This window comes from Lentinus tigrinus (assembly GCF_003813185.1).
Source record: "Lentinus tigrinus ALCF2SS1-7 unplaced genomic scaffold L226scaffold_27, whole genome shotgun sequence".
Classification (NCBI taxonomy): Eukaryota; Fungi; Basidiomycota; class Agaricomycetes; order Polyporales; family Polyporaceae; genus Lentinus; species Lentinus tigrinus.
The window spans coordinates 202,488-224,236 of record NW_027137936.1 but is presented as its reverse complement, the minus strand read 5'-3'; the positions used below and the strand labels follow the sequence as shown (position 1 = coordinate 224,236).

The window sequence follows — 21,749 nt, the reverse complement described above, 5'->3', positions numbered from 1 at the left end:
CCCGTCTCCAGTCCCGTGTGCAAGCAGACAAAGACTGACAATCGCCAAAAAGCAATCACGCCCCTGCTAGCCCCGCCAGGGGTGTAGTGAAACAAACTGGCTTCAGTACGTGCCCAATTTAGCAAGTCATTCTGCGAGACTCGCCTCCAACAGCACCCGAATGCCAAGGGCGGTGCCACAATTGCATTCATTCATCCTTTTCCATAACGTACAAGCTCACTAGCTATCATAGAATACTAATAGAAGATTTGAGACAATTGTACGGACGTATAACTCAAAAAAAATCAGCCAGCGCTGAACGTTGAACGTTAGCCAAGATACGATACATTGGTCAGTACTCAGTACTACTTCAACGCGTACTTCAGCATATCCGCATATCAGCACGGAACAGTCTACAAGAACACATGCACATTAGCCATTAGAGGACTCACTCACGGCGGAATCGGGAAGTTAAGTAGAAGTAGGAAGAGGAAGTCTAATAATCAATCTCAATCAAACGACTGCTGCTGCACCCCTCCTCTGCGGCACGCACGCTCGAAGTCAACGAGCATGTCGACGACGCGGTCCCGCGCATCCTCGAGCGCAGCGCCGAGCTCCGGGTCCTCGAGCCGTCCGTCCGCCCCACTCTCGAACGCCGGCGAGCCGAGCGCAGTCCGCAGCGCCATGTGCAGCTGCGCGTTCTTCCTGCTCGGGGACGGGGGCGGGCTCAGGATGAAGGCAGGTGCGCCCGCAGCGAACGACGGGGCGCACGCAGGGATCGTCGAGGGGAAGATGCGGCGGTAGATGAGCGTGGCCGTGAGGAGCGCGCGGATCTCTGCCTCGTCCTGGCTCGCGAGGTCCTGGTCGTCCTCGCAGTCGACGTCCACGTCGACGTCCGGGTTGCGCCCGTGGCCGTGAGAGTCGCAGTGTGAGTGCCGCGGCCGTGTAGGGAGCATGTCCTCCTGCGAGCAGAAGCCGGTATCCCAGATGCGGTCGAGGAGCATCGCGAGCTCGGCCGTGCGGCCGCCGATTGACTTGCCAGCCTCGACGGTCTCCTTACGCTCCTGCTCCTCCTTCAGGTCCTTGTCCGCATCGTACGCGTACGAGGGCTCGTCGCAGTCATCGTCGCTATCGTAGGCACGACGCGAAGCGTTCTCGGCCCGGACGACCGTACGAACGAAGAGGGATGCGGCATGCTTCCTGAGACGCTCCCGGATGAGGATCGCTGCGAGAACACCGAGAGGAGTGCGCTTCTCGCATGCCGTGCAGCGTCCCTTGCGCTCAGTCTCATGCCACCTGCGCCACTTCGCGAGCCAATCCGCAGCGCCTTCAATGCTCATGTTGTTCAACACGATCTTCTCGTGCGCACGGAGGTACTCTCGGCGACGAGCGCGTTCCCAGAGCTCACTGGCCTTGGCGTTGGAGACTGGACGGATGATGAGAGCGAGGGTGGACAAGTCCATGGTGGAGGCGGCAAAGGTAGAGATGTGCCAAGACATGCACCAGAACGTCTGCAGACGAGTGGTGTTGCTAACAGTGCCTGTTACAGGACGTGTCAAGCGCGTCCTTTGACTACTGAAACAAAGTCTACTCACCATCGAAAGCAATCATCTCGCCCAGACGGACCCAGGCGCGTTGCTCAAGCTGGTTGATCTCAATGCCACGATCCCGGCGAGCGGCCTTGATGACGCTCTGGAGAAGACCAAGGACGCCAGCAGAGACCCCGAGCGCAGCACGGAGGCGAGCAGGCTCATCATCAGACCCGCGCGTCGCTGGGGAGAGCGCGTCCGTAAGAGCCGCACGGACATGCTCGTTCCGCTTGATCATAGCACTAGACGTCGGTGATGAAGGCGCATCGCATCTTGAGCGAGCGAAGAAGGATGCGACCTTGGAGAGGATACCAGAATTCCGGAGAGTGCCTGAGATCCATGGGACGATGACGTAGAAGAACACGAGTGTCGAGACGAGCAAGTGGGCAGCCTGGACAACCTCGTGCAGACCATAGCCAGTGGACGACGGCACAGGGATCTGCGTCTGCGTAGGAGAGTGAGGTGTGAGGACGGTTCCGTGATGAGGCTGAGCATGAGGGGGAGCATGCGAGCGGTATGATGAGGTAAGCGGAGAGTTGAAGACAGAGAAGAATGCGAAGACGGCGAGGAGGTACTGCTGCTGTTGCGGCTGCGCGCCCTGCTCCGTCTTGACCTGCATGAACGTATCTTGTAGAGGCTGGTCTGTTGGGAAGATCGGAGCAATGCTAGTAGGAGCGGGGGAGACATTAGGAGAGACGTCCGCCGAGACAGGTGCGGGAGGCAAGGGTATCTTGCGTGGGCGGCCCCGTTTGCGCTTCTCGGGAACAGCACCAGGGACGCCAGGGACAGGCGGTGGAGGTGGTGGCCTGTACGGCTTCTCCTTCTTGGCCGCCTTTGCGAGCTTAGCCCTCTTCCGTGCACGACCTTCCTCATCCTCACCATCACTGTCGTCGCCATCGCCCTCCTCGTCATCACTGCCGCCTGCGACATCGTCATCTTCGATCTCGTCCTTTTCCTCACCCCCGAAGCGCTCGCGCCATTCCCGCTCCCACTCCTTGAGCAAGGCGGGTCCACCGACGAGACCCGTTATGAGGGACTTCAGCCCCTCCTGCTCACGCTTGAGACGTGACTCGCGCTTTTTTAGCACTCTGGATGATCGTGAGTGCATGCCGGCAACACACGAGGCACTTGCACGTACCGGATGTATTCGGTGGCTTTACCAAGGATGTTAGCCTTGCTCATTTTGCGCGCGACCTTGACGCCGTCGACGAAACCTCGCGCATCCACTACATCATTCCATGGAGTGGGCACGCCGGCCTTGGCCTCTAGAACGCGCAGTGCAGGGACGGACTGCTTCAGCCCAGTGATGCGGGCATTAAGGTTCGTCCGGTAACGCCGCTCAATCGTCGTATGGCTAGTCTTTGGCCGTCCAATGACTGTCTGTGTAGGCGGTGGTTGAGGGGCCTCCATGGGGGGAGACTGCATCTGATCAGCAGGAGGACTACCGGATGCCGAGGACGAAGACGAGGACGCCGGCGGAGAACCGGACTCCGATGGCGGAGGCGACGGCTTCGCGCTCCGTTTGGGAGCGGGCGCAGGTGCAGGGCTCTGCTTGAGGCGAGGGATAGGGAGTTTGGCTTGGCCGCCTGCAGCGGCTAGTTGCTGCACCTGCGCGCTGACCGGTACCGCGAGGGTAACGCCAGCCATTTGACGGACGCGCTGTGCGAGCTCCGATGCCGGGTCACTGAGGTTGACGTCTGATGGAGGGGAGGAAGACACAACCGATGCAGCTTCCATGATTGGTGACAAGGATGCACCGGAGGAGGACGAGGAGGAGGTCACGCTGAGCCGGCGACCGGTGGCAGACTCGATGTGCGAGGACATGGCGAAGTCCTCGGCCGTGGGGAAGAGCATGTGGTGCTGGTTGGGAACCATCTCGTTGTTCATGATGTACGGAGTCTCGTTCTGCGGGAGCGCAAAGGTAGACTGGTCGAAGATGGTGGTGAATTGGAGTGCGCTCGGGTCGACGGCCATGTTGGGGTCGAAGTCGAGGTCCATGGGGAAGGAGAAGTTGAAGTCCGCACCGAGGTCAATCTTCTGGTCCTGCTGTTCAGCCCACTGAGACAGCTGCTGCCAGTCGGGCTGAGACGCGGGGTCGAAGGACGACTCGGCCTGCGCCTGGGCGTGTGCAGCCATGGTTTGGAGCAGGAACTCGAGCGTTTCGCTGGGGTCGGACTTGAGCTCGGCGTGGGGGGTGGTCGGGGACGGTGAATTTGTCGACGACGAGCTCGAGCTCTCGGAGGGGGGAGGGGTGGACATGGTGGCAAGAGGCAAGGAGTCTAATAACAACGAGCCGAGGTCTGCATGCCTGCGCGTAGGCGCCCGGGGGATCGGACCACTTTGCGTAAATTCCTGGGCTTCTTTCTCACCGACTCCGAGTGCGGAGGCGGAGCGCCAACGACGCCATATGCTGTGTCCCGACGCTCCCGACGTCTGCGTCGTCTCTTCCGACGCCCTCGACGCGTCCCTCGCGCAGGTCGACGTTCTGGACGTCGCTCCTGAAGCTGCTGGGGCCGCCTCGCCCGGCTGCGAATGCCATAATCCCCTCTTTTTCTTCCGGTCTCGAATGCAACGCTAACGCTGCAGGCACACGAAGCCTATCGTCTCCTCATCCCTTCCGTGAGAACCGGCGCGAATGCTAGCAATACATCTGGCCAACGTTGGTCTACCAGGGCCGTCCGCAGGGATTGTCCGACAAGCGCGAGCGCAGCGATATCGCGACGCCCCAAACGCATGGAGCATCATGTCCACGTTTGTCCTGATGCTCCTGCGTCTCGACTCTCGAGCGTACTACGGCCCATTCATTCGGCGGTGAGTGCAGCGCCCTCTTGACCAATCCATGCTAGTTGCTGCTCGATCTTATCCAATATTCTTCACAGCGTCCCCACCCGCTGTCAGACTCACTGCGCCCTCGGGGCCCTCTCGATGTTCAGACGTCCATGTTCTAAGAATGCACCCACGAGTTCCGAAACATTCAACGCACATTGCCGTGCCGTGCGCCCAATCCCCTCCTACCGCCTGTTGCTTCCCACTATCCACCCTCATCCGCTCGGGGTCAAGATCCGGAGGCAGCCAATCTCCAATAATCCCTGTCGTAATGCGGTTTTTTCCCCGGTTGCTTCGGGAAGACCTGTCAGCGACTGTCGACATGCAACTGCCAGTGCGAGCATGTTACCAAAAGCCCCTGTACACACGCAAGCCCTAGGCGAGTCCCGCCGGGCCAGCAAATGTCAACGGTCAACGACAGTTATGTATAGTTGGCTTGGCAAGGGGGATCGACAATCACGACCTCGACAGCGACCACCTGCTCAGTCTGAAATTGAAGAACATCTGAGATGCCTTGGCGTGGGGCACACCATCGGGATGGTCCTGCACCAAGTTGCAGACCCGCAAGTTGCATAGCCGTGGTATCCACTCTTCTCCCCGCCGCCCCGCGCAATCGAATAAGCTTTCGTTTCAGTTTCAAGCCCACGCTCTGGGGTTGGCTGCCCAACTGCAAACTGCGATCCAGCGAGTATCCACCTCCTCGGTCCGCAACGGTGGCCTGACACACGTATCACAGCAAACAGACATCCACACAGCAGCGTACGTTCACCAACGGCCGTCCTCCCACCACTCCGCAGCCGATGCGGATGCGACTGCTCGGACTAGGGCCCCCTGGGCGAGCACTGAGTACTGAACACGTTGAATGCGAATAGGCTAGCTCGGCCTCTGTTACGTGACGGCGTCCAGATACCGTACCTTCATCACCATCATGCGCGTTAACCATCGCCTTGGCGCCGCCGCGGGGTCTGTGAGTACTTCGACGCACGGAAGAGTATCGGGAGGGAGCTCTCGCCATTTCGGCGTTCAATGGTCACAAGCATGCACGCATGCACACAAGATAACCAGACGGGGACAGCGGTTGCCGCACAGACTCCGAGTTGGACTCCGTGGCAGCTCACAAACGGAAGGCTGCAGATAGTACCGTAATAAGTACTGGCGGACGCGCAGGACTGCAAGCGCTCAGCGCTCAGTGGGGCCGCGTCGGGCCAAGGTCTTCCAAGTAACAAGTTTGCTGCTGTTTCTGCAAGTTTAGCTTGGCATCCAGTGAGTGGTAACGCGAGCTGCGCGGACGGTCTTCGCTGACTTCCCTGTACCTGGTGCTTTCAGCGGACGGACCCGTCATCCATTAATTTCTTCCATGGCAATATTGGCAGCGGAGGCGCCGCACGGGAAGACCCCACGCACAACGTCACTATCGCAAACTCCGACACCCCGGCGGCTCTACTAGGTCCTCGAGTCTGCCGGTGCCCACTGCAGCTGCCCGCACTAGTCCTGGCATGGGTATGCCATGCCATGCCATGCGGCATGCGATGTCGTACGGACCCATATGGCGAGGTCCCGGTCGCGTACAGAGTATCTCCAGCCGCGTCAGACCGCGACTCGTCGGCCCCTGACTATCAGGACTAGGACTCTTCGATTGCGACGTGGGGACCCCAATCCACACCTTACGAAATGCCCGGTCCGTGCATCCTCTACCATGCATAACGGCTCGGAACCGCAACGGTATACTGTACGTTTGCATGCACGAGCACATGCATGGGTATGGGTATGACGGTCGACGGCACGGCGGCTCTGGGGAGCTCTGGAGCTCTGGAGCTGGTGATTGGCTTCTGACATGGGCGGGCGGCGGGAAGGCGGTCGTCGTGTACCCATGCGGATCGTCGGGTCTCGTGCGTCGTCGTCATGAGCTCTAATAGTAAGGACCGCAGTGTTGGTGTCGTCGTAATCTCTAAGCCTGGCTAAGGACCGCAGTATCTCCCTGCAGCATGAAAGTTGAAATCCGCCAACACAGGTACGTACGTATGCTGAACCCTGATCTACTTACGGGAGGCCTAGCTACTAATCGTCGAGCTAGCGGCCCGCCCATGCGGCAGTCAGCCTACGAATTGCCACCAACTTCAAGTTGAACCCAAAAAAATCATACATTTCAAAGCAGCCCCGAGACCACTGCCCAGTGCCGGTATCTAGCTACATAGAGTGTACGTACATGTGTAATCAAATCCAAGGTTGGTTGTACAGTAACACAGATCAGGATTCAGTACTATGCGTTTCAGGGTAGGTGAGTGATGAGTGGATGGATACAAGCGGCCAGCTCAAACAAGAACAACAGACGACGGTCGACCTCGCAATAGATACATACATACACCCCAAGCGCAGCTCGCGCTGGCATGACAGCTCCCCCCCTACACATCCCGCACGCCACCCGGGCTCAAAACCAAATCCCGGGTCTGTTCAGACAACCTCGACAAAGTTCGCCGGGAACACCCCCTCGGCGCCGTCCCGGTCCATAGCCAGCTTGCCCCTCCACCACGTATTCGTGTCCTCGCTCTTCTCCGTGACCGTGATGACCTGCCCCTTCTGGAACGACAAGTCGCCCGGCTGCCCGTGCGCAGCAGCAGCAGCAGCAGCGACCATAGACGACAAACATCATGATTAACAAACACCGTTGCGCCACAGCCCCGGAACATGCACACGGAAACACGCACCTGGACAGCCTTGAAGTCAAACAGCGCGATCGCGCGCGCGACGCCCTCGTGCGGCAGCAGCGGGCGCGTCAGCTCCGCCTTTGGCGCAAGCTTCGGTTTCCCGCTCGACGTGCTGCCGTTGCGCCCCAATGCCCCAACGCCGTCCCTGTCCCTGTCTCGGTCTCTGTCCCTATCCCTGTCGCCGTACCCGTACCCGTACCCGAGCCCGAGCAGGTCCTCGTCGTCCCCGAACACGTCATCATGGCGCGGATGTGCGTCGAACGGGTTCCGGCTGCTGCTGTTCCCGCCGCCGCCACTGCCCGAGGCAGACGGGGCGTATGCGCTGAACGCACGCCGGTGGCTCGTCGCGTCGGACATGTTGGACCGCGCCTGGTTGAACGGCGGGAGGTTATTGAACGGGCTCCCCGGCTCCCAGGGCTCCTCCTGCGGGCCAAGCGACTTCGCGCTCGGGGGAGTGTCACGGCGACCGAGCGGGGGGTGCTGCCTCAGCTGTTCGTCCGAGACGTAGTCCGACTGGAACTTCGTTTCAAAGAAGCCCGTGTTGGGGTTCAGAACGCGGCCGAGACGGGGCGACGGGCGGTCCTCGGGGGAGCGACTTGGAGAAGGGACAGGGACGTCTGCGTCCACGGGCGGGGGTGCGCGATCGGGGTCGTGGAACTCGGAGAAGTACGAGCCCCCGCTCTTTCGCCGGCCCCAATTCACCGGCGGGAACGAGATGCTGCTCGACTTTGGCTTGTTCTTCTTCGACAGCTTGCTGTTAGGCGTGCCCGGGGTGTCTGGGAAGTACAGATCGCCGCCGGACGGGCCGACCTCGTTGCCCGGGCTCTCCACGCCGCCAAACATGTACGGATCCCTTGGACGGTTGGACTGGAAGTCCTCGACCCACCTGCGGCCGCCGGGCATCCCGGTGCACGACTCGAGGGTCTTGATCAGCGGTGACGCCCATTCTGGGGGTGGGATCGCCCCGCTGAGGAGCTGCTTCACGGTCACGTCCGAGTGGTACGCCTGCGCATTCGCGTCCTGGCGCTCGACGATCACAGAGCCCTCTATTGAGACGCCGCCGAAGAGACCGCGAGTCTTGGAGTAGCTGTACATCGCTGCGACCGTACCGCTTGCGTTTAGTGCACCAGATGCCTCGCCGTTGCGTCCTAATGGTCCGATGGCCACGCTGAGGTTGCCGCCTAGTGTGAGGGAACCGGCGGACATGAAGGATTTCTGTGCGCATGGTGAGTCGAACGCCCACAACGGCGCAGCACGAGGCTACTTACGACTGCCTGGGATCCAGGGTGAGTAATCATCAGACAATTATAAGTTGTGAGGAGTTAACGTACTGCTCGCGAATTCAGTACCACCAAGAAATCCGTCATTTCTGCACCAGCTTGTCCACCGACACCTAGACCTGCGGTGCCTATCGCACTGGGAGCAGACCATGCTACGCGGACATGTCAGCAACACGATAATCAATCAGTGTGTAGTTGGCCAGGAAGCAAAGATAGTGTGGGGTAGGGTCGAGTTACTGCGCACAAGAGCCTACTTGACGCAACCCGATAAGATCGAGCCGAAGTACGCCGTATGAGAGCAAGGCATGAAGGCTCTGCCGAGGTCTGACGACTATGATGTCGCAAGATAGTCAGGGTAATCATCCTCCGGCGTCGCTTATTACCGTCAGAGATGACGACGACTGGTTCCGCACGGTCTCACACCGCAACAGAGACAGTAGCCACTGCCGTACTCTGTGTCTATTCGGGACACGAGGACAGACAGAAAGGACAGCATGCCTGTCCGGAGGCCTCTGAGTGACGGCTCGCAGCAGAAGATGCCGAACGCTCTTAGAATGACAGATGGGCACTGTCACTCAGTCTGACCACCCTGGCAGGAAGCGAAAGTAAAGACGTCATTGTGCGTCTTGGATGGGAAGGGAGGATGGTATCTCTGGGGATGGTATGCAAAACATAAGTACTCACATCCATCTTCAAGCTTTGCGATCACTACCCCACTCCCGGCTCTCGCAGAAAAGAGGAAACCGGCCTTGAAGATTGTAAAGATGGCAAATCCCCTTGCGTTTTCGAGGACGCTCCGGGGGATAACCTACGTCATTCGCAGCGACATGATCAGCCGAGTGTCTGTTGTCAGGAAGGTGAGAACATACGCCGTCAAGCCCGTTGTTACCACTGTCGACAAAAGATTTGACTATATGGGAGCAGTTAGACGAGGGAAGCGGTGCCACCGGGCAAGCGAACGTACATATCTGCGCAGCCTTCTGGCACTCTTTGGGGAGAGGTTGTGGCAGAGGAGTGTTGAACTTCATGCGTCGTGGCAGATGTTGTGTGTGTTAGCAGTGGGAAAAGAAGAAGAGATACAGGGACCGAGAAGGTGTCAGGGACGGAGGAGGGCGTAATATAGGGTGTGAGTGCCGTGCGGTGAGCTCAGCCTTGGGCGGACGGCGCCAGGCCCAACAAGCGCCCATTACATCATTTCCCCGCATAAGCCGCCGGTCGGGCTAATGCCGGCGCCCGGATCACCGCCGCGGCGGGATTTGCCTTTCGGGGCCCGGCCGAGTATAAGAGCAATTTTCGCATAGAATTGTGTGTTGTCGCCGACACCTTATCACCCCTCTCCACGCTTGCTCACTGGGCAGGGGCCATTTGTAGCGGCGCAGACGACCGTCACTCCCCTTTCGCTAGCAGCTCTATGCGTTGTTCATTGCAGCCGCGATGATGGACTTCTAGATAGTAGCGGGAGCTACATCCTTCTCTCCACTTTCACTGTCTCCCAAGCTTCGTGAATCGCAATATATTTGTCTCTGGACGCAGCTTTTCTGTCACGAACGCCTCTCAACAATGTCTCAACAATGCGGCAATGACCATGACGGAGCTACATCATAAATATTGGACAGAGACGGGGTGATGTGGCGGACAGGTACTAGGTGGCAGGTGAGGCTGAGCACAGTTGGCATAAGACAACGGCGTGCCCGCTGTACCTGCGCCATAGCGGTGAGTTCTGGCATAATTGGCATCCTCAAGTGCTCTAGAAGAGGTCTATCGAGTCATCTCTGTATCTCTGATCCCACGAACGTCCGTCTCGTCCGGGCCCACATCAAGCTTGACCATCCTCATAAATACTTCAAGTTCGAGGGTTGGGCGCAGAACAGAACATCCGGAGCGGCCATGTCTACCAACTCCATCCTCCCGAAGAACATTGTCGTGATCGGTGCTGGTATGGGTCCCCAGTTACTTCGGATTTCAATACGACATTGACTCATCGAACAGGAGTCGTCGGACTTACTACGGCCCTGAAGATCCAGGAGAAGGGCGGATACAATGTGACCGTTATCGCAGAGACATTCCCGACGGATCCCAAGACTATCACATACACCAGTCTGTGGGCGGTACGTCGTTGTCCACTCCCGTGCCAGTTCGGTCCGGGAACGTTCTGTCCTATCATCTGCGTGAGCGGCGGACAGTGGCATCGGTTCCGCGGCTAGCGTGAGTGGCTCACGAGAGCATCTGCCTGGCAGACATAAGTATCGGTGCACTCGTGGCAGACCACCCACAGCGCAAAGGCCGCGATGCTCACTCCGTGCAGGATGCTCTCCTTGTGAGCAGGCTAAGGTCTGAGCATTCCACTCCCACTTGCTAGACTGCAAATGGGTCTCGCCAGTGATAGTGGAGCCGACGCACCAGATATTTGCTGCCACAGGGCATCCTCCACTTCCCCCCATCTATCTCCGCCTGAGCCTGCTGGGATTCTACTGCTACTGCCCGTCGTTTTTCGGCATCCTCGGGGTAAGGGTCTTCATGGCGCCTTACCCGCTGGTATGGGCTGCAAGTAGGATTAACGGCCCGCAATTTTGTAGTCGCCACGTTTGTGGTCGGAAGATGGGCTAGGGCGGCGGCGCGCAGTGAGACAGGCAAGCATTCTTGAGCACCATTCTCGACCCGCTGCGAAGGTTTCGTGCCCGGTTGGCGAAACTCGATTCAGACTACTCTTGCGCTGTGGGTTACTGCAATAATCTTTCTCTTCTGTGCTCTTTGGAAGTGCAGTAGATACGAGCCTCGGTGTTTGTATTACTTGAGCAATATTTGTGACGATTGCTGATGCGCATACTCACACCATCAGGGAGCGCATCATGTCAGTCATGCAGGCCCGGACGAGAAACAAATGGGTACGTTGGATTCTTCCGTGCACTATCGGTCACTCAATACAACGATGAAATCGCACTAGCTATTGACAAGGAAACGTTTGACGTGATGTGGGAGCTCTCTGCCCCCGGCGGAGGTGCAGAACACTGCTTCATGCGTGTCTCGCAAACCGATTACCTCCTCGACGGCCGCGACGAATGCCTGGATTGGATGCCGGACGTAAGTACCTCTGTCACTTCCCCGCACAGTCCGATATGTCTGACCTGCCACCCACAGTTCACGAAGCTCCCCTCAGACTCGCTTGTCCCTGGGGCTCTCGCCGGCACCACCTTCACGACCGTCAACATCGACACCCCGGTGTACCTCCCCTATCTCCTCTCGCGCTTCCTCTCCCGGGGCGGCAAGATCGCCCGTGGCTCTGTCCAGCACGTCTCGCAGGTCATCGAAGGCGGCCCAGGGCTCTTCCGGTGCGGCCGCGCAGACGGAGAGCCGGTCCACGCTGTGATTGCGTGCCCCGGGCTGGGCGCACGCACGCTTGGGGGCGTCGAGGACAAGGATGTGTACCCCGTCCGGGGCCAGGTCGTGATTGTCCGCGCCCCGTGGATCACGTTTGGCAGGACGGTGAGCCATGCCGAGCAGGGTCTGTGGACGTACATCATCCCGCGGCGTTCTGGAGATGTGCGTGCTCCTCTCAGCTTTTTGCAGTCACTGATTGAGCGCACTTGGGTGATACAATGCAGGTCATCCTGGGAGGTACGAAGCAGGACAACGACTGGTACCCAGCTGCGCGCCCGGAGACGACGACGGACATCCTCGAGCGCTGCCTTGCGCTCTGTCCGGAGCTCGTCCCTCCCGAGATACGGGGGCTGCGGGCTGGGACAATCGACGACCTCCGTCCGCTCATCCTTGAGGAGGGCTGTGGCTTCCGTCCGCAGCGGAAGGGCGGAATCAGGCTCGACGTAGAGTGGGTACCTGGCAGGGATGGACAGGGCAAGGTCCCGTTGGTGTTCAATTACGGGTGAGTGTATCGGTGAAAGTAGTTTTGTTGTAGAGTTGACTTGGCTAACGCGACTCTATGACAGCCATGGAGGAGGTGGCTATCAGTCTTCATGGGGGAGCGCTTCTGTTGCGCTGGATATTTTGGAGAAGGCACTTGCCTCGCCGCAGTCGTAAAGCTGAAGTTTGTTTCCATTGAAATGTACGAGTACAGCATGCCTTAGGAATTGAACAAATTGTCCCGAGCAATTGCAAAGCGTGGGTTGAAACTTGAAGTACCTGATTGAGAGTTAGCCACCCATACAGAAGGCTCTGACGCTACGACATGGATTCCGGTCATCCGCGAAAAACGACGAGGGGCCTGTTCCTCCTCTGTGTTTGTCTGCTGCGGCGTATTGTGGAATTGTTGAGATAAGTATGGGAGCATTGAGATGAACGGAAGGCAGTTGGCGAAGTGCGAGCGGATGATTTGAATCTCCGACGAGCACGTGGTGTGCTGCTGCTCTACCGCCGATGCCATTGCCTTCGACCTCGACGACGTCCTCCTCGTCGAGCTCGACTATGTTCTCCTCTCTCCCAAAGCGACCAGCATCGGCGTCGCCAGACGATGTCCGACCCAACAAACGCCAAGCGACTTCATCGCCCGAAGAGGGTGAACTAGACGACGCGTCTCCGCCTCCGGTGGCAAGGCTACGCTCCCCTTCACCACCAAAGACATCCGCCAAACTTCCAGGCAAAGTTCCATTTCCATTCAAGAAGAAGGCTGCAGGCCAGGAGAACGGGGTCAACGGGGCGGCAAAAGAGAGGTCGGGTGGTGGTTATGAGCGGGAGGACGAACGCAGGTATCGTGATGAGGATAATCACCGACGGTATGGGCTTCCTCCCCGTCCTGACGATCGCAGCACGCGCCCCTGGGGTACAGACAGCTGGGAGCCTGGCCCTGGGAGGTATGACCGTCCACGGTGGGAAGCGCAGAGTTATGTCCCAGAGCCCCGGGCGTACCCCCGTTCACCTGAGCGGAGACCATACCGTTCGCCAAGTCCACCCCGCCACCGGGAGCGCAGACCCGTGTCTCGTTCTCGCTCTCCACCGTCTCCGCGTTCGCGCTCTCCTCGCTCCCCCTCTTCGCCACGGTCTCCTTTGACGCCTAGCTCTGGCAAGGAGAAGCATCGACTGCCACCCTCTCGGCCAGTACTCCCGGACCCGGCAACGTATCGACCCCTCTACGAACGCGACAGATGGCGAGAAGAGGACGAACGCTGGGGTCGCAGACGAAGTCCCGTCGACCGTTACGACGCCTACCGCGACGGGCGCGAAGGTTTGTACAAGGGATGCTCATTGCGTCAGTTCGTTGTCTCACAGAAATCATTATACAGACGCTCTTGAACCGTATGCGCCGAAATCTCCTCCCGCTCGCCTGGTGTCGCCGCCTCGGCTCATCTCGCCCAGAGCAACACCCAGTGATCATAGCCTGCCTGAACCGGCCAAGAGCCCTCGACCGCCCTCGGGGTTGCCGCCCCCAGTGCCTCCGCTATACGCGTCTCTTCCTCCGAAACCTCCGACGCCCGTCAACTTCCACTCTCCTAGACCAGTCGCCCCTTCTCTTCCGAGGATAGAGTCCGAGGTTCGGGCTGCAGCTGCGCCTGAGCAGAGTAACACTGCAGGCTCAAGTAAACCTATTGTCGCGCGGAGAGCGAAACGGAAGCCTGTACACCGCACTCGCGAGGAAGAGGAAGCCGCCTATGGGCGGACATTCCAGGGATGTGGTCAGCAGAGCGATTACACTGTGCTCACCAAGCTTGGTGAAGGTACTTTCGGGTATGTCCTTGTTTCGGTGCTTTCATACGGCGCATCCCCCTGACCTGGCGTGTGCAACAGAGAGGTGCACAAAGCAGTCCATCGCGAGAAAGGCACTGTTGTCGCGTTGAAGCGCATCCTCATGCACAATGAGAAGGAGGGTATGCCCGTGACTGCGTTGCGTGAGATCAAGATACTCAAGGCGCTGCGACACCCGTGCATTATTGACATCTACGATATGTTCGTTGTGAGAAGTACGGCACTTTTCATTTGGTCCTTGCGTACTGTGAACTTTTGTGCTGATCCAACGCCACACACAGGTCATGGGAAGGAGTCCCCCTTGTCGGTGTACATGGTGTTCCCGTACATGGATCATGATCTAGCTGGTCTGCTAGAGAACGAGCGCGTAAAACTCACTCCCAGCCAGATCAAACTGTACATGAAGCAGCTCTTGGAAGGCACTGAATACATGCACCGGGTATGCGTCTTGATCTTCTCCATTTGACGGCAGCCTACATCTCTTCCAGAATCGCATCTTGCATCGAGATATGAAGGCAGCGAACTTGCTCATCTCGAACGACGGATGTCTGAAGATTGCCGATTTCGGTCTTGCGCGCGCCTTCGACCCGAGCATCGTCTGGGTCAAGGAAGATGCGAAAGGTAGGGAGCGGAAGTACACCAATTGCGTCGTGACACGCTGGTATCGTCCTCCCGAGCTTTTGTTGGGCGCTCGACAGTACGGTGGCGAAGTCGACATGTGGGGCGTTGGGTCAGTGATCGTCGGTTTGTCGTGGCAGGTATGGAACTGACCATCCCCACAGGTGCGTCTTGGGCGAGATGTTCTTCCGCAAACCGATCCTTCCTGGTGCATCGGACCTCGATCAGCTGGATAAGATCTGGCAACTGTGCGGCACGCCAACGCCTGATGAATGGCCCGAATACGACTTGCTACCGGGATGTGAAGGCGTCAAGGCTTTCGGCATGCACCCGCGGCGATTGCGGAAGACATACGAAGCGTTCGTACGATCATGCTCGTGGCATAAGGCTAAAGCTCATGGCCGTTCTCAGGATTGGCCCCGAGACTGTGGATCTCCTAGACAAGCTCTTAGTTTGTAACCCCAGACAACGGTTAACAGCTGCACAAGCCTTGGATCACGACTACTTCTGGACGGATCCCTTGCCGGCCGACCCTAAATCGTGCGTTTATTCATATAGTACTACCTCACCGCTTGCCGCTGACCTGACATTTATTCGCATGCACTGCGTTAGCCTCCCTTCTTACGAGGCGTCCCACGAGTTCGACAAGCGTGGTCGCCGTCATCAGGCTCCCGCAGGCGCGCCTATTCCTCCTCATGCTGTTGACGGTCTCCCTAGACCACTCCCTCCACCCACAGGTGTCGGCCTGCACGGTCGTCCTCCGCCTCCCCGCGAATCCTTCCGCAACGGCCCGCCGGTCCACTACCTGCCACCAACCGGCGGGGCGGCACCCGCGGTGTATGGCACCCATGCACCAGCATACTATCCTCCTCAGCGATACCCACCCGTTCCCGCCGTCCCGCCTCCTCCCACACTCCCCCCCATCATTTACCGCCCAGGCCAGCCTGTCCCTCAGATTTTGAACCACGCCCCAACACTACCACCACCGCCGGTCCAGTATGGAAGGGGCCCGACGCATTTACCGCCGCGCCCGCCGATGCCGCTGGGTCGCGCTGGAGGCGGGCGTCCTGGTGGCGGATATGGTGGCGGTGGCGAACTGAACTACGGATAGACGTAGATTGTTCGGTTCAAGGTTGGAGTTCAGAGTCCCAAGGGCGACTCTTCGCGCACTTCGCGCACTTGTTTGTATATTGTCATCGATCCACACTTAGCGTACACACACTTCATACTCATCCTGCATATATAGCATTGTCTCCGACTTGTCTGCAATAGGGCCACCACGTCTCGTAGCCGGTACATATTAGAATTTGCATCTTGCATTCACCAAAGGTTTGGAACAGCTGTCGACGGTCACATGTAGAAGGGCATTGACAGACAACGGGTTCGATAATCATATACTACTATCGCGAGAGAGGGAACTCCAGGTATACATGTGCATATGTGTCGTATACTGATCGTAGCGAGGGTCATTATTCGGTGGGGATACATCTAAGGGCACCTACAACTTGAAGCAGCCAGTCCCGGAGAAGAAACTACTTAGAGCGATGCGGACACAGCAAGCGAAGGAGATAGCAAAGATACAGACAGCATATGTCGTAAGATAACGCAGCGCATAACATAGATGGAGGAGGACGTCCAAGAACACTAGAGAAAAGACGAAGCCGAAGCGCAGGGGTGGGCGATCATCCGTCCGATGGTGCCGCTTGTGCTTGTCGCTTCGCGGCTCGTGCAGCCTGCTTCTTCGCTCGTGCCTACGAGGAACGAGGTGCGCATTATAAATGACGACCGCCAGCAGAATGTCTAAAGAACACTCACCCTAGTAGCTGGCTTGTCCTTTTTCTCTCCATCTGCCTCCTCTTCAGAGGACGACTCCGACTCTTCTGGCTTCGCAGGCGACGACACCGCTCTCTCGTTCTCCTTATCATCTTCATCCATCTCAGAGTCAGATGGCTCCTCATCCTCATCAGTGTCGTCCTGTTTGCGCTTCTTTCCGGTTCGGGCCCGCCTATGTCGACAGTCGTCAGTACCCGGTAAGACGGAAGAAAATTGGGATTCAAAGCACGTACTTGCTTGTCCCGTTCGTCTTCGGCCCTGCGGCTTTCCGCTTGGCCGCGGGCTGGCGAGGCGCACGAGGCTTCTTCTCCTGCGGTTCAGATTAGCATATGCCGTTATCAACGGGTATTGTCAATAGTACCTTCTCCTCGTTTGGTTGCTTCGACTTCTCAGCTAGCCAGGACAACGCCTCCTCGGACAGATACACCGTCTTCAGGATCTAAATACCATTGTCAGCATCTGCCTGCAAACCTCGGGAAAGCAGCGAACAGTACCTTGTTCGTTGCCTCAGCGCTGGGCAGCGGTCGTAGGATGTCAGGGGGCAACCTGACCTTCCCTGGCCAGGTCTCGAGGTTCCACGACTTTGCCTTGGCATATGCTCTGATGAGGTATTGAGCCAGCTCGGCGCACGCATACAAATTCTACAAAGTAACATAATGAGGACAAAGGGCACGAAGAGCGTAGTTGGCACATACCTCGCTGTACACATGCGACTCTGCGTCGCGCACGGTCTTTGCCTTCTGTGCAATGTGGAACAGCAGTGCGATGTTGTCACTCGTCCCAACCAATTCCAGGAAAAATTGGATGTACCTAGGTGTGCAAGCGAGATTGTGAACATGGGTAATAGACACCATACGCTGAGAGAACGCACCCCGCCATGTCAGGGATTGAGTTTACGTCGATGGCGAAGTCTGGATGGTGTGCAAGCAGGTGGAGTAGCCGGATGAAGTTATGCTCGAAGGTCTCTAGCTTAAGGGCTGCATTGCAAGTTTCCAGTCAGTACTCTCTAGACGAGAGACTACGGCATACATACCCTTAGGCAGAGCCCTCAGGGCAAACTTCACATATGCTTGGGCCTATGCGCTCATAGTCAGTGAGAGTCAGTCTGTATGCACTCGTGGGGCTTGCCTTCGTCTTGACATCCAGCTCCGGATCATGCACGCTCAAGAACGGCACGATGTTGTACATCGGGTGGATCCTACGCCGCGACAAAAAGGAGATAAGCTTGTCCAAGAAGGTCATGCGCACTTGATACACCGGATCCTAATAACCTAGCGGTTAGCAAGCCCAAGAGGACACCGAGGGCAGAGCATGACACACCTGGATGGTGATCGCTATAGGGACAAAGTACTTCGACACTTCCAACGCGTACTTTTTGACCGTTGACAAGTGAAGCAGCGACGTCGTGGCCTGCAACCTCAGACGAGCTCTCGCCCATGGGCTATCACGTCGAGCACATCAGCCAAGTAACGCTCATGGCTAAACACCAACGCACCTGTCCGCATCATCCGCCGAGAACGATCCCTCATACTGCAGCACAGTCGAGAACATCCGGATAACCGGCTGCGCGATATCCAGCGCCGTCTCCGACTCCACATGCGCCAGACACCGATTCCGGCACACCTTGAGTGCGAGGATCTTCGCTTTGAGCTCCAGCGGGATCGCAGCGTCCTCCAACCAGTCCGTGTCCGTCTCCATCATCTCGTCCTCGTCGGGAACAGACCTGAGGACCTGCTTGACGAGGAACGACATGATGACGTCGCTCTTCTGCTCGAACGCGTCTGGTGCACGGAGGGCGAGCTGTGCGAGCACTGCGATGTGTGCCACGAGCTTCTCCGGGTCGATATCTTCCAGCTCGTCTGTGATCGACTGCATCGCTGAGTCAGACATACTACCCGTGCAAGGAGACCACAGTCAAGTTGCGCACCTCGACAACCTGCTCGCACAGCTGCTCCGCATTCTTCATGTGAGGAAGCAATCGCGCCGCAAACTTCGCATGTCGGGGATTTGACTCCATCGCGAACTTCACAACCCGTTCAACTGTACGCCTGCTCGTCGTCAGCACCATCTACGCTGCTTGTAACCAGCAGACACGCACTTGTCACTAGGTGCAAGCTTCGGGTCCGACATGGCCGCAGCTGCCATTGCCTGCAGACAGACTTCGACAAGCCTCACATTGCGCTCGTCTGCAATCGCCTTCGAGAATTCGCCTATGTGCGCCTTGTACATCGCCGGGCAGTGCTTCGAGATGTACGTCATCCAGAGTTGTGCTGCATGGGCCGTCTGCTGGGCACGCCCCTCCGGCTCCGAGTTGCCAGCAGCATATACGGAGAACGACTGGTTCGCAGATGGTTGCGTCTGCGAGTAGGCGACAGAAGCCGGCTCGAAGCCCTTCTGCACGCGCTTGACAAAAGTGGGGATCGAGGTTTGGTTGACAATGTGGAGGGATGAACGACGGAGGAAGACCGTCATCGTCCCAACAATACTAGATGATGACTGCTCAAGTCTGCGGAGGAATTCGGTCTACAGGTTCTGGGTGAGCGGTATAATGGTCCAGCACACCGCTATCAAACGTACCCTTGCTTTGATCAGGCCTTTCAGGTCTGTCTGGACGTCCATACATGTCTTGAGGAGTTTGTAGAGGCGTCCCTCGTTCAGTTTCGCAAAGGTCTGCAGATCTTCAGCGGCCTTCGCAGGCTCAGATAGTTGCGCTAAGAGGCATAAACATGATGCAATAAAGCACGCTGGATCTCACTCACCGGCGGTTGTCTTGACTGCGACAGTGAGCTTTTCCGTCACAGCATCTTCGTTCTCGTCAATGACACCACCCTGCAACAGGTGGTCAGCTGCCGTAGTAGCTGTGCGACCAAGGTTCACTTACATTGTATTCGATGCAAACCGCAACGAATTTCTCAAAGATGGTTGGTCGACTTCAGGTGCTACGGTCAACTCCACATACCGCGGCCATACGAGACAGTACTCACATTCCCTTGACATTAGAGAAGCTGTATAACGTGTTAATAGAGACGTCGTCGAGATGGCGCATCGTCAGAAGGAGACGGTCTGTCCATGCGACCTCGTCCACCTCGGATCCTTTCGATGAGGACGCGGCAGGTGGTGTCGGGAGAGGTAAGATATACTCTGCGATCGTCTCTTCTGCTAGCACCCTGAGCGAAGGGTGATCAGTGATGAAAGTCCTAGACACACAGAAAGTGAACACACTTGACGTCGGTGTTAATACTGCCATTGTGCAGTATCGCACTTGGTATCCATGCGAACTGCTGAATCGCGCCAGGGTCGTTGTTTTCACTGCATCGCTGTCAGTCTAGGTGTATCTCACCGAGAGGCGCACGCACATCTCCGGATACGCAAGACTGTACAGTCTGCCAACAGCCTTGAACGCCTCTACTCGGACGCTTTGCTGCAAATACCAATATTAGAAACGGTCATCCACGTTGGCCCGCGAGCACGCACCTTCTTGTCGAGACCACGTCCCGCAACAGCTTTCAGCTGCTCGACAGTCACATGGTGCAGCGCAGTTTCGTAATCGAGCTGGCCATACAACTTGCATACCGCCGCGCGAACCCTATCGTCCGGGTCAAAGAGCTTCAGCCTGAGCGCATCTTCAACCTCCTTGCGCATCTCCGGCAAGTTGATGACTACGCCCTTCATAGTCTCCGCCCAGGTAAGGCGCACTGTCGCGTTCTTGTCATTCTTGCGACCGAGCCACTGTGTCCATGTCGACGGATACTTCTGTACGAGCTCCATCCCGTGCTTGTCCGCGTACATTTCCCCAAGCGTCTGTGTTGCCATGAGACGGAGCTGAATCTGTTCGACGCGTAGTTCTTCTTCGAGTTGCGGTACGACATTGTGCAGGAGGGAAGGACATGCGCGATTGAGCTGTTGGATGAGGTCGTGTGCAGTCTTGACCTCATCGTACTCCTCTTCTCGTGCACGGTCGATAATGACATCGGTGAAGTACTGACAGACGTGTCGTTGGAGCTTGTCCGCGGTCGCGTTACAGACCTGGACCGCTAGGCGGTAGGATGGTTGGTCCATTTTCTGCAGGTTGGGTCAGTAGCCGTACTTGGACTTTTGTTTCGTGTGTGATTGATAGGGACATGAAGACACAATATCTCCCTCGCACCATGGCCACCATGGCCAGAGGTTACAGGCCACTATTGCTGAATGCACTTCGATAATTGATCCACCAGTCCAGCTTAAACAACCCTGGCGAACCAAGCTTTGTTCCACCTGACCGACGCATAAGAAGCATAGGCTGATGACAGGACCCTTGGCAGGACACGCGCTGCATGCATACCTGCTGTTCGGAACCTAGTTCGCGCAACGGGCCCAGGAACCACTGGCCCAAGGTCACGGTGACGTTGGACAATAGTGTCACGTGTGGGCATGGGTAGGTGGCCAACAGAGCGAAGTGGTTTGCAGGTGGTTAGAACAGAAGGGGACGTACCGCGTTCTTGTCAGTGAACTGAGCCATGATGGTTTCCAACACGTCGGATGGGAGGCTCTGACATTCGTCAATGAGCGCGATGAGAATGTCGGCCATGAAGAGCTCGATCTTCTTCGGGAGGTCGCGGCGCACGAGACCGAAGAAGTCGCGGAAGATGTCAACCATAAGCTCATCGCCGTTCGGGAGGTCGCACACGAGAACCACACTCTTGACGGTCGACAGAGATTCGAGGAGGTGGAAGTATTCATTGTAATAGGCCGAATCTGCGCCCTTGAGGCCAGTGGAGAGCTGCCTGAAGAAGAACTGAAAGATGTCGCGTAGCTCGTTCTGGGTGTAGGGCGCGTCCGGCGCGTAGAGTCTGAGGAGGTCGGCGAGGCAGCACGCGGTGTAGGCCTTGACGCCGCGGTCCTTGTGGAGGAGGATGGTGGTGCTGATGAGGTCCTTGCGGACTGCGTGGAGGGAAGCGACGTCGACGTGCTCCTGGTCCATTTCTGCGAGCTCCTGGTGGAGCTGCTTGAGTTTCTTCTGGAGGGCGTCGGTGGTGAGGCCCTTGCCGACGAGCTTGTCGCGGAAGCGGAGTTTCTTGGGGGAGGACTGCCCCGCTGTGCGCGTCTGGGCGACCATGGCGGGCGGGAGGCGGGGAGCAGCGAGCGGGAGGAGAGGGGCAGCGTGGCGGGAGGCGGAGGCGGAGGCGGGGAGAGCGTGCACGAAGCGCGTCGCGCGTTGTTGTCTCTTGTTTTCCCCGCGCGTCCAT

The 21,749-nt window shown here is 57.7% G+C and overlaps 5 protein-coding genes across 5 annotated transcripts; 2 read left to right on the top strand and 3 right to left on the bottom strand.

The window, feature by feature from the left end:
• Positions 1–140: 140 nt before the first annotated feature.
• On the bottom strand, positions 141–3,829 carry L226DRAFT_537756 (uncharacterized protein; the record flags this gene model as incomplete). The annotated part of the gene is made up of 3 exons (XM_067681371.1): positions 141–1,519; positions 1,575–2,656; positions 2,707–3,829. Coding segments are annotated over 3 exons (3,236 nt in total), but the record flags the coding sequence as incomplete, so codon positions are not given.
• A 3,016-nt stretch (positions 3,830–6,845) lies between these two features.
• Positions 6,846–9,407, bottom strand: L226DRAFT_467982 (DUF500-domain-containing protein; the record flags this gene model as incomplete). The annotated part of the gene is made up of 7 exons (XM_067676103.1): positions 6,846–6,992; positions 7,100–7,202; positions 7,287–8,314; positions 8,431–8,531; positions 9,064–9,187; positions 9,249–9,289; positions 9,344–9,407. 7 exons carry the CDS (start codon positions 9,405–9,407, stop codon positions 6,846–6,848), a joined length of 1,608 nt encoding a protein of 535 aa, XP_067532325.1.
• A 774-nt stretch (positions 9,408–10,181) lies between these two features.
• On the top strand, positions 10,182–12,500 carry L226DRAFT_537752 (D-amino-acid oxidase). The gene is made up of 7 exons (XM_067681370.1): positions 10,182–10,315; positions 10,369–10,487; positions 11,219–11,264; positions 11,324–11,460; positions 11,518–11,919; positions 11,982–12,259; positions 12,324–12,500. Exons 1-7 carry the CDS (start codon positions 10,267–10,269, stop codon positions 12,412–12,414), a joined length of 1,122 nt encoding a protein of 373 aa, XP_067532324.1. The 5' UTR covers positions 10,182–10,266; the 3' UTR covers positions 12,415–12,500.
• A 269-nt stretch (positions 12,501–12,769) lies between these two features.
• L226DRAFT_537750 (Pkinase-domain-containing protein) lies at positions 12,770–16,158 on the top strand. Its single transcript, XM_067681369.1, has 9 exons — positions 12,770–13,555; positions 13,614–14,055; positions 14,116–14,288; positions 14,355–14,512; positions 14,562–14,803; positions 14,856–15,050; positions 15,103–15,231; positions 15,304–15,368; positions 15,429–16,158. The coding sequence occupies exons 1-9, from the start codon at positions 12,799–12,801 to the stop codon at positions 15,800–15,802; spliced, it is 2,535 nt and encodes an 844-aa protein (XP_067532323.1). The 5' UTR covers positions 12,770–12,798; the 3' UTR covers positions 15,803–16,158.
• On the bottom strand, positions 16,001–21,670 carry L226DRAFT_491089 (uncharacterized protein). Its single transcript, XM_067677341.1, has 21 exons — positions 20,996–21,670; positions 19,999–20,586; positions 19,881–19,945; positions 19,747–19,833; positions 19,509–19,691; positions 19,406–19,454; positions 19,284–19,353; positions 19,102–19,235; positions 18,623–19,047; positions 18,452–18,572; positions 18,020–18,393; positions 17,845–17,965; positions 17,653–17,787; positions 17,558–17,600; positions 17,396–17,501; positions 17,220–17,334; positions 17,019–17,165; positions 16,886–16,963; positions 16,758–16,834; positions 16,507–16,696; positions 16,001–16,442 (listed from the first exon to the last, which is right to left on the bottom strand). Exons 1-21 carry the CDS (start codon positions 21,617–21,619, stop codon positions 16,374–16,376), a joined length of 3,801 nt encoding a protein of 1,266 aa, XP_067532322.1. The 5' UTR covers positions 21,620–21,670; the 3' UTR covers positions 16,001–16,373.
• Positions 21,671–21,749: the final 79 nt, after the last annotated feature.

Coding starts and splice junctions, on each gene's coding strand:
- L226DRAFT_537752 (XM_067681370.1), top strand. CDS start 10,267: ATGTCTACCAACTCCATCCTCCCGAAGAACATTGTCGTGATCGGTGCT. Junction 10,488..11,218: donor CATACACCAGTCTGTGGGCG/GTACGTCGTTGT, acceptor TCACACCATCAG/GGAGCGCATCATGTCAGTCA. Junction 11,265..11,323: donor CCCGGACGAGAAACAAATGG/GTACGTTGGATT, acceptor AAATCGCACTAG/CTATTGACAAGGAAACGTTT.
- L226DRAFT_537750 (XM_067681369.1), top strand. CDS start 12,799: ATGTTCTCCTCTCTCCCAAAGCGACCAGCATCGGCGTCGCCAGACGAT. Junction 14,804..14,855: donor GTCGACATGTGGGGCGTTGG/GTCAGTGATCGT, acceptor CCATCCCCACAG/GTGCGTCTTGGGCGAGATGT. Junction 15,051..15,102: donor TTGCGGAAGACATACGAAGC/GTTCGTACGATC, acceptor GGCCGTTCTCAG/GATTGGCCCCGAGACTGTGG.
- L226DRAFT_491089 (XM_067677341.1), bottom strand. CDS start 21,619: ATGGTCGCCCAGACGCGCACAGCGGGGCAGTCCTCCCCCAAGAAACTC. Junction 20,587..20,995: donor AGTTCACTGACAAGAACGCG/GTACGTCCCCTT, acceptor CCCAACCTGCAG/AAAATGGACCAACCATCCTA. Junction 19,455..19,508: donor TTCTCTAATGTCAAGGGAAT/GTGAGTACTGTC, acceptor TAGCACCTGAAG/TCGACCAACCATCTTTGAGA.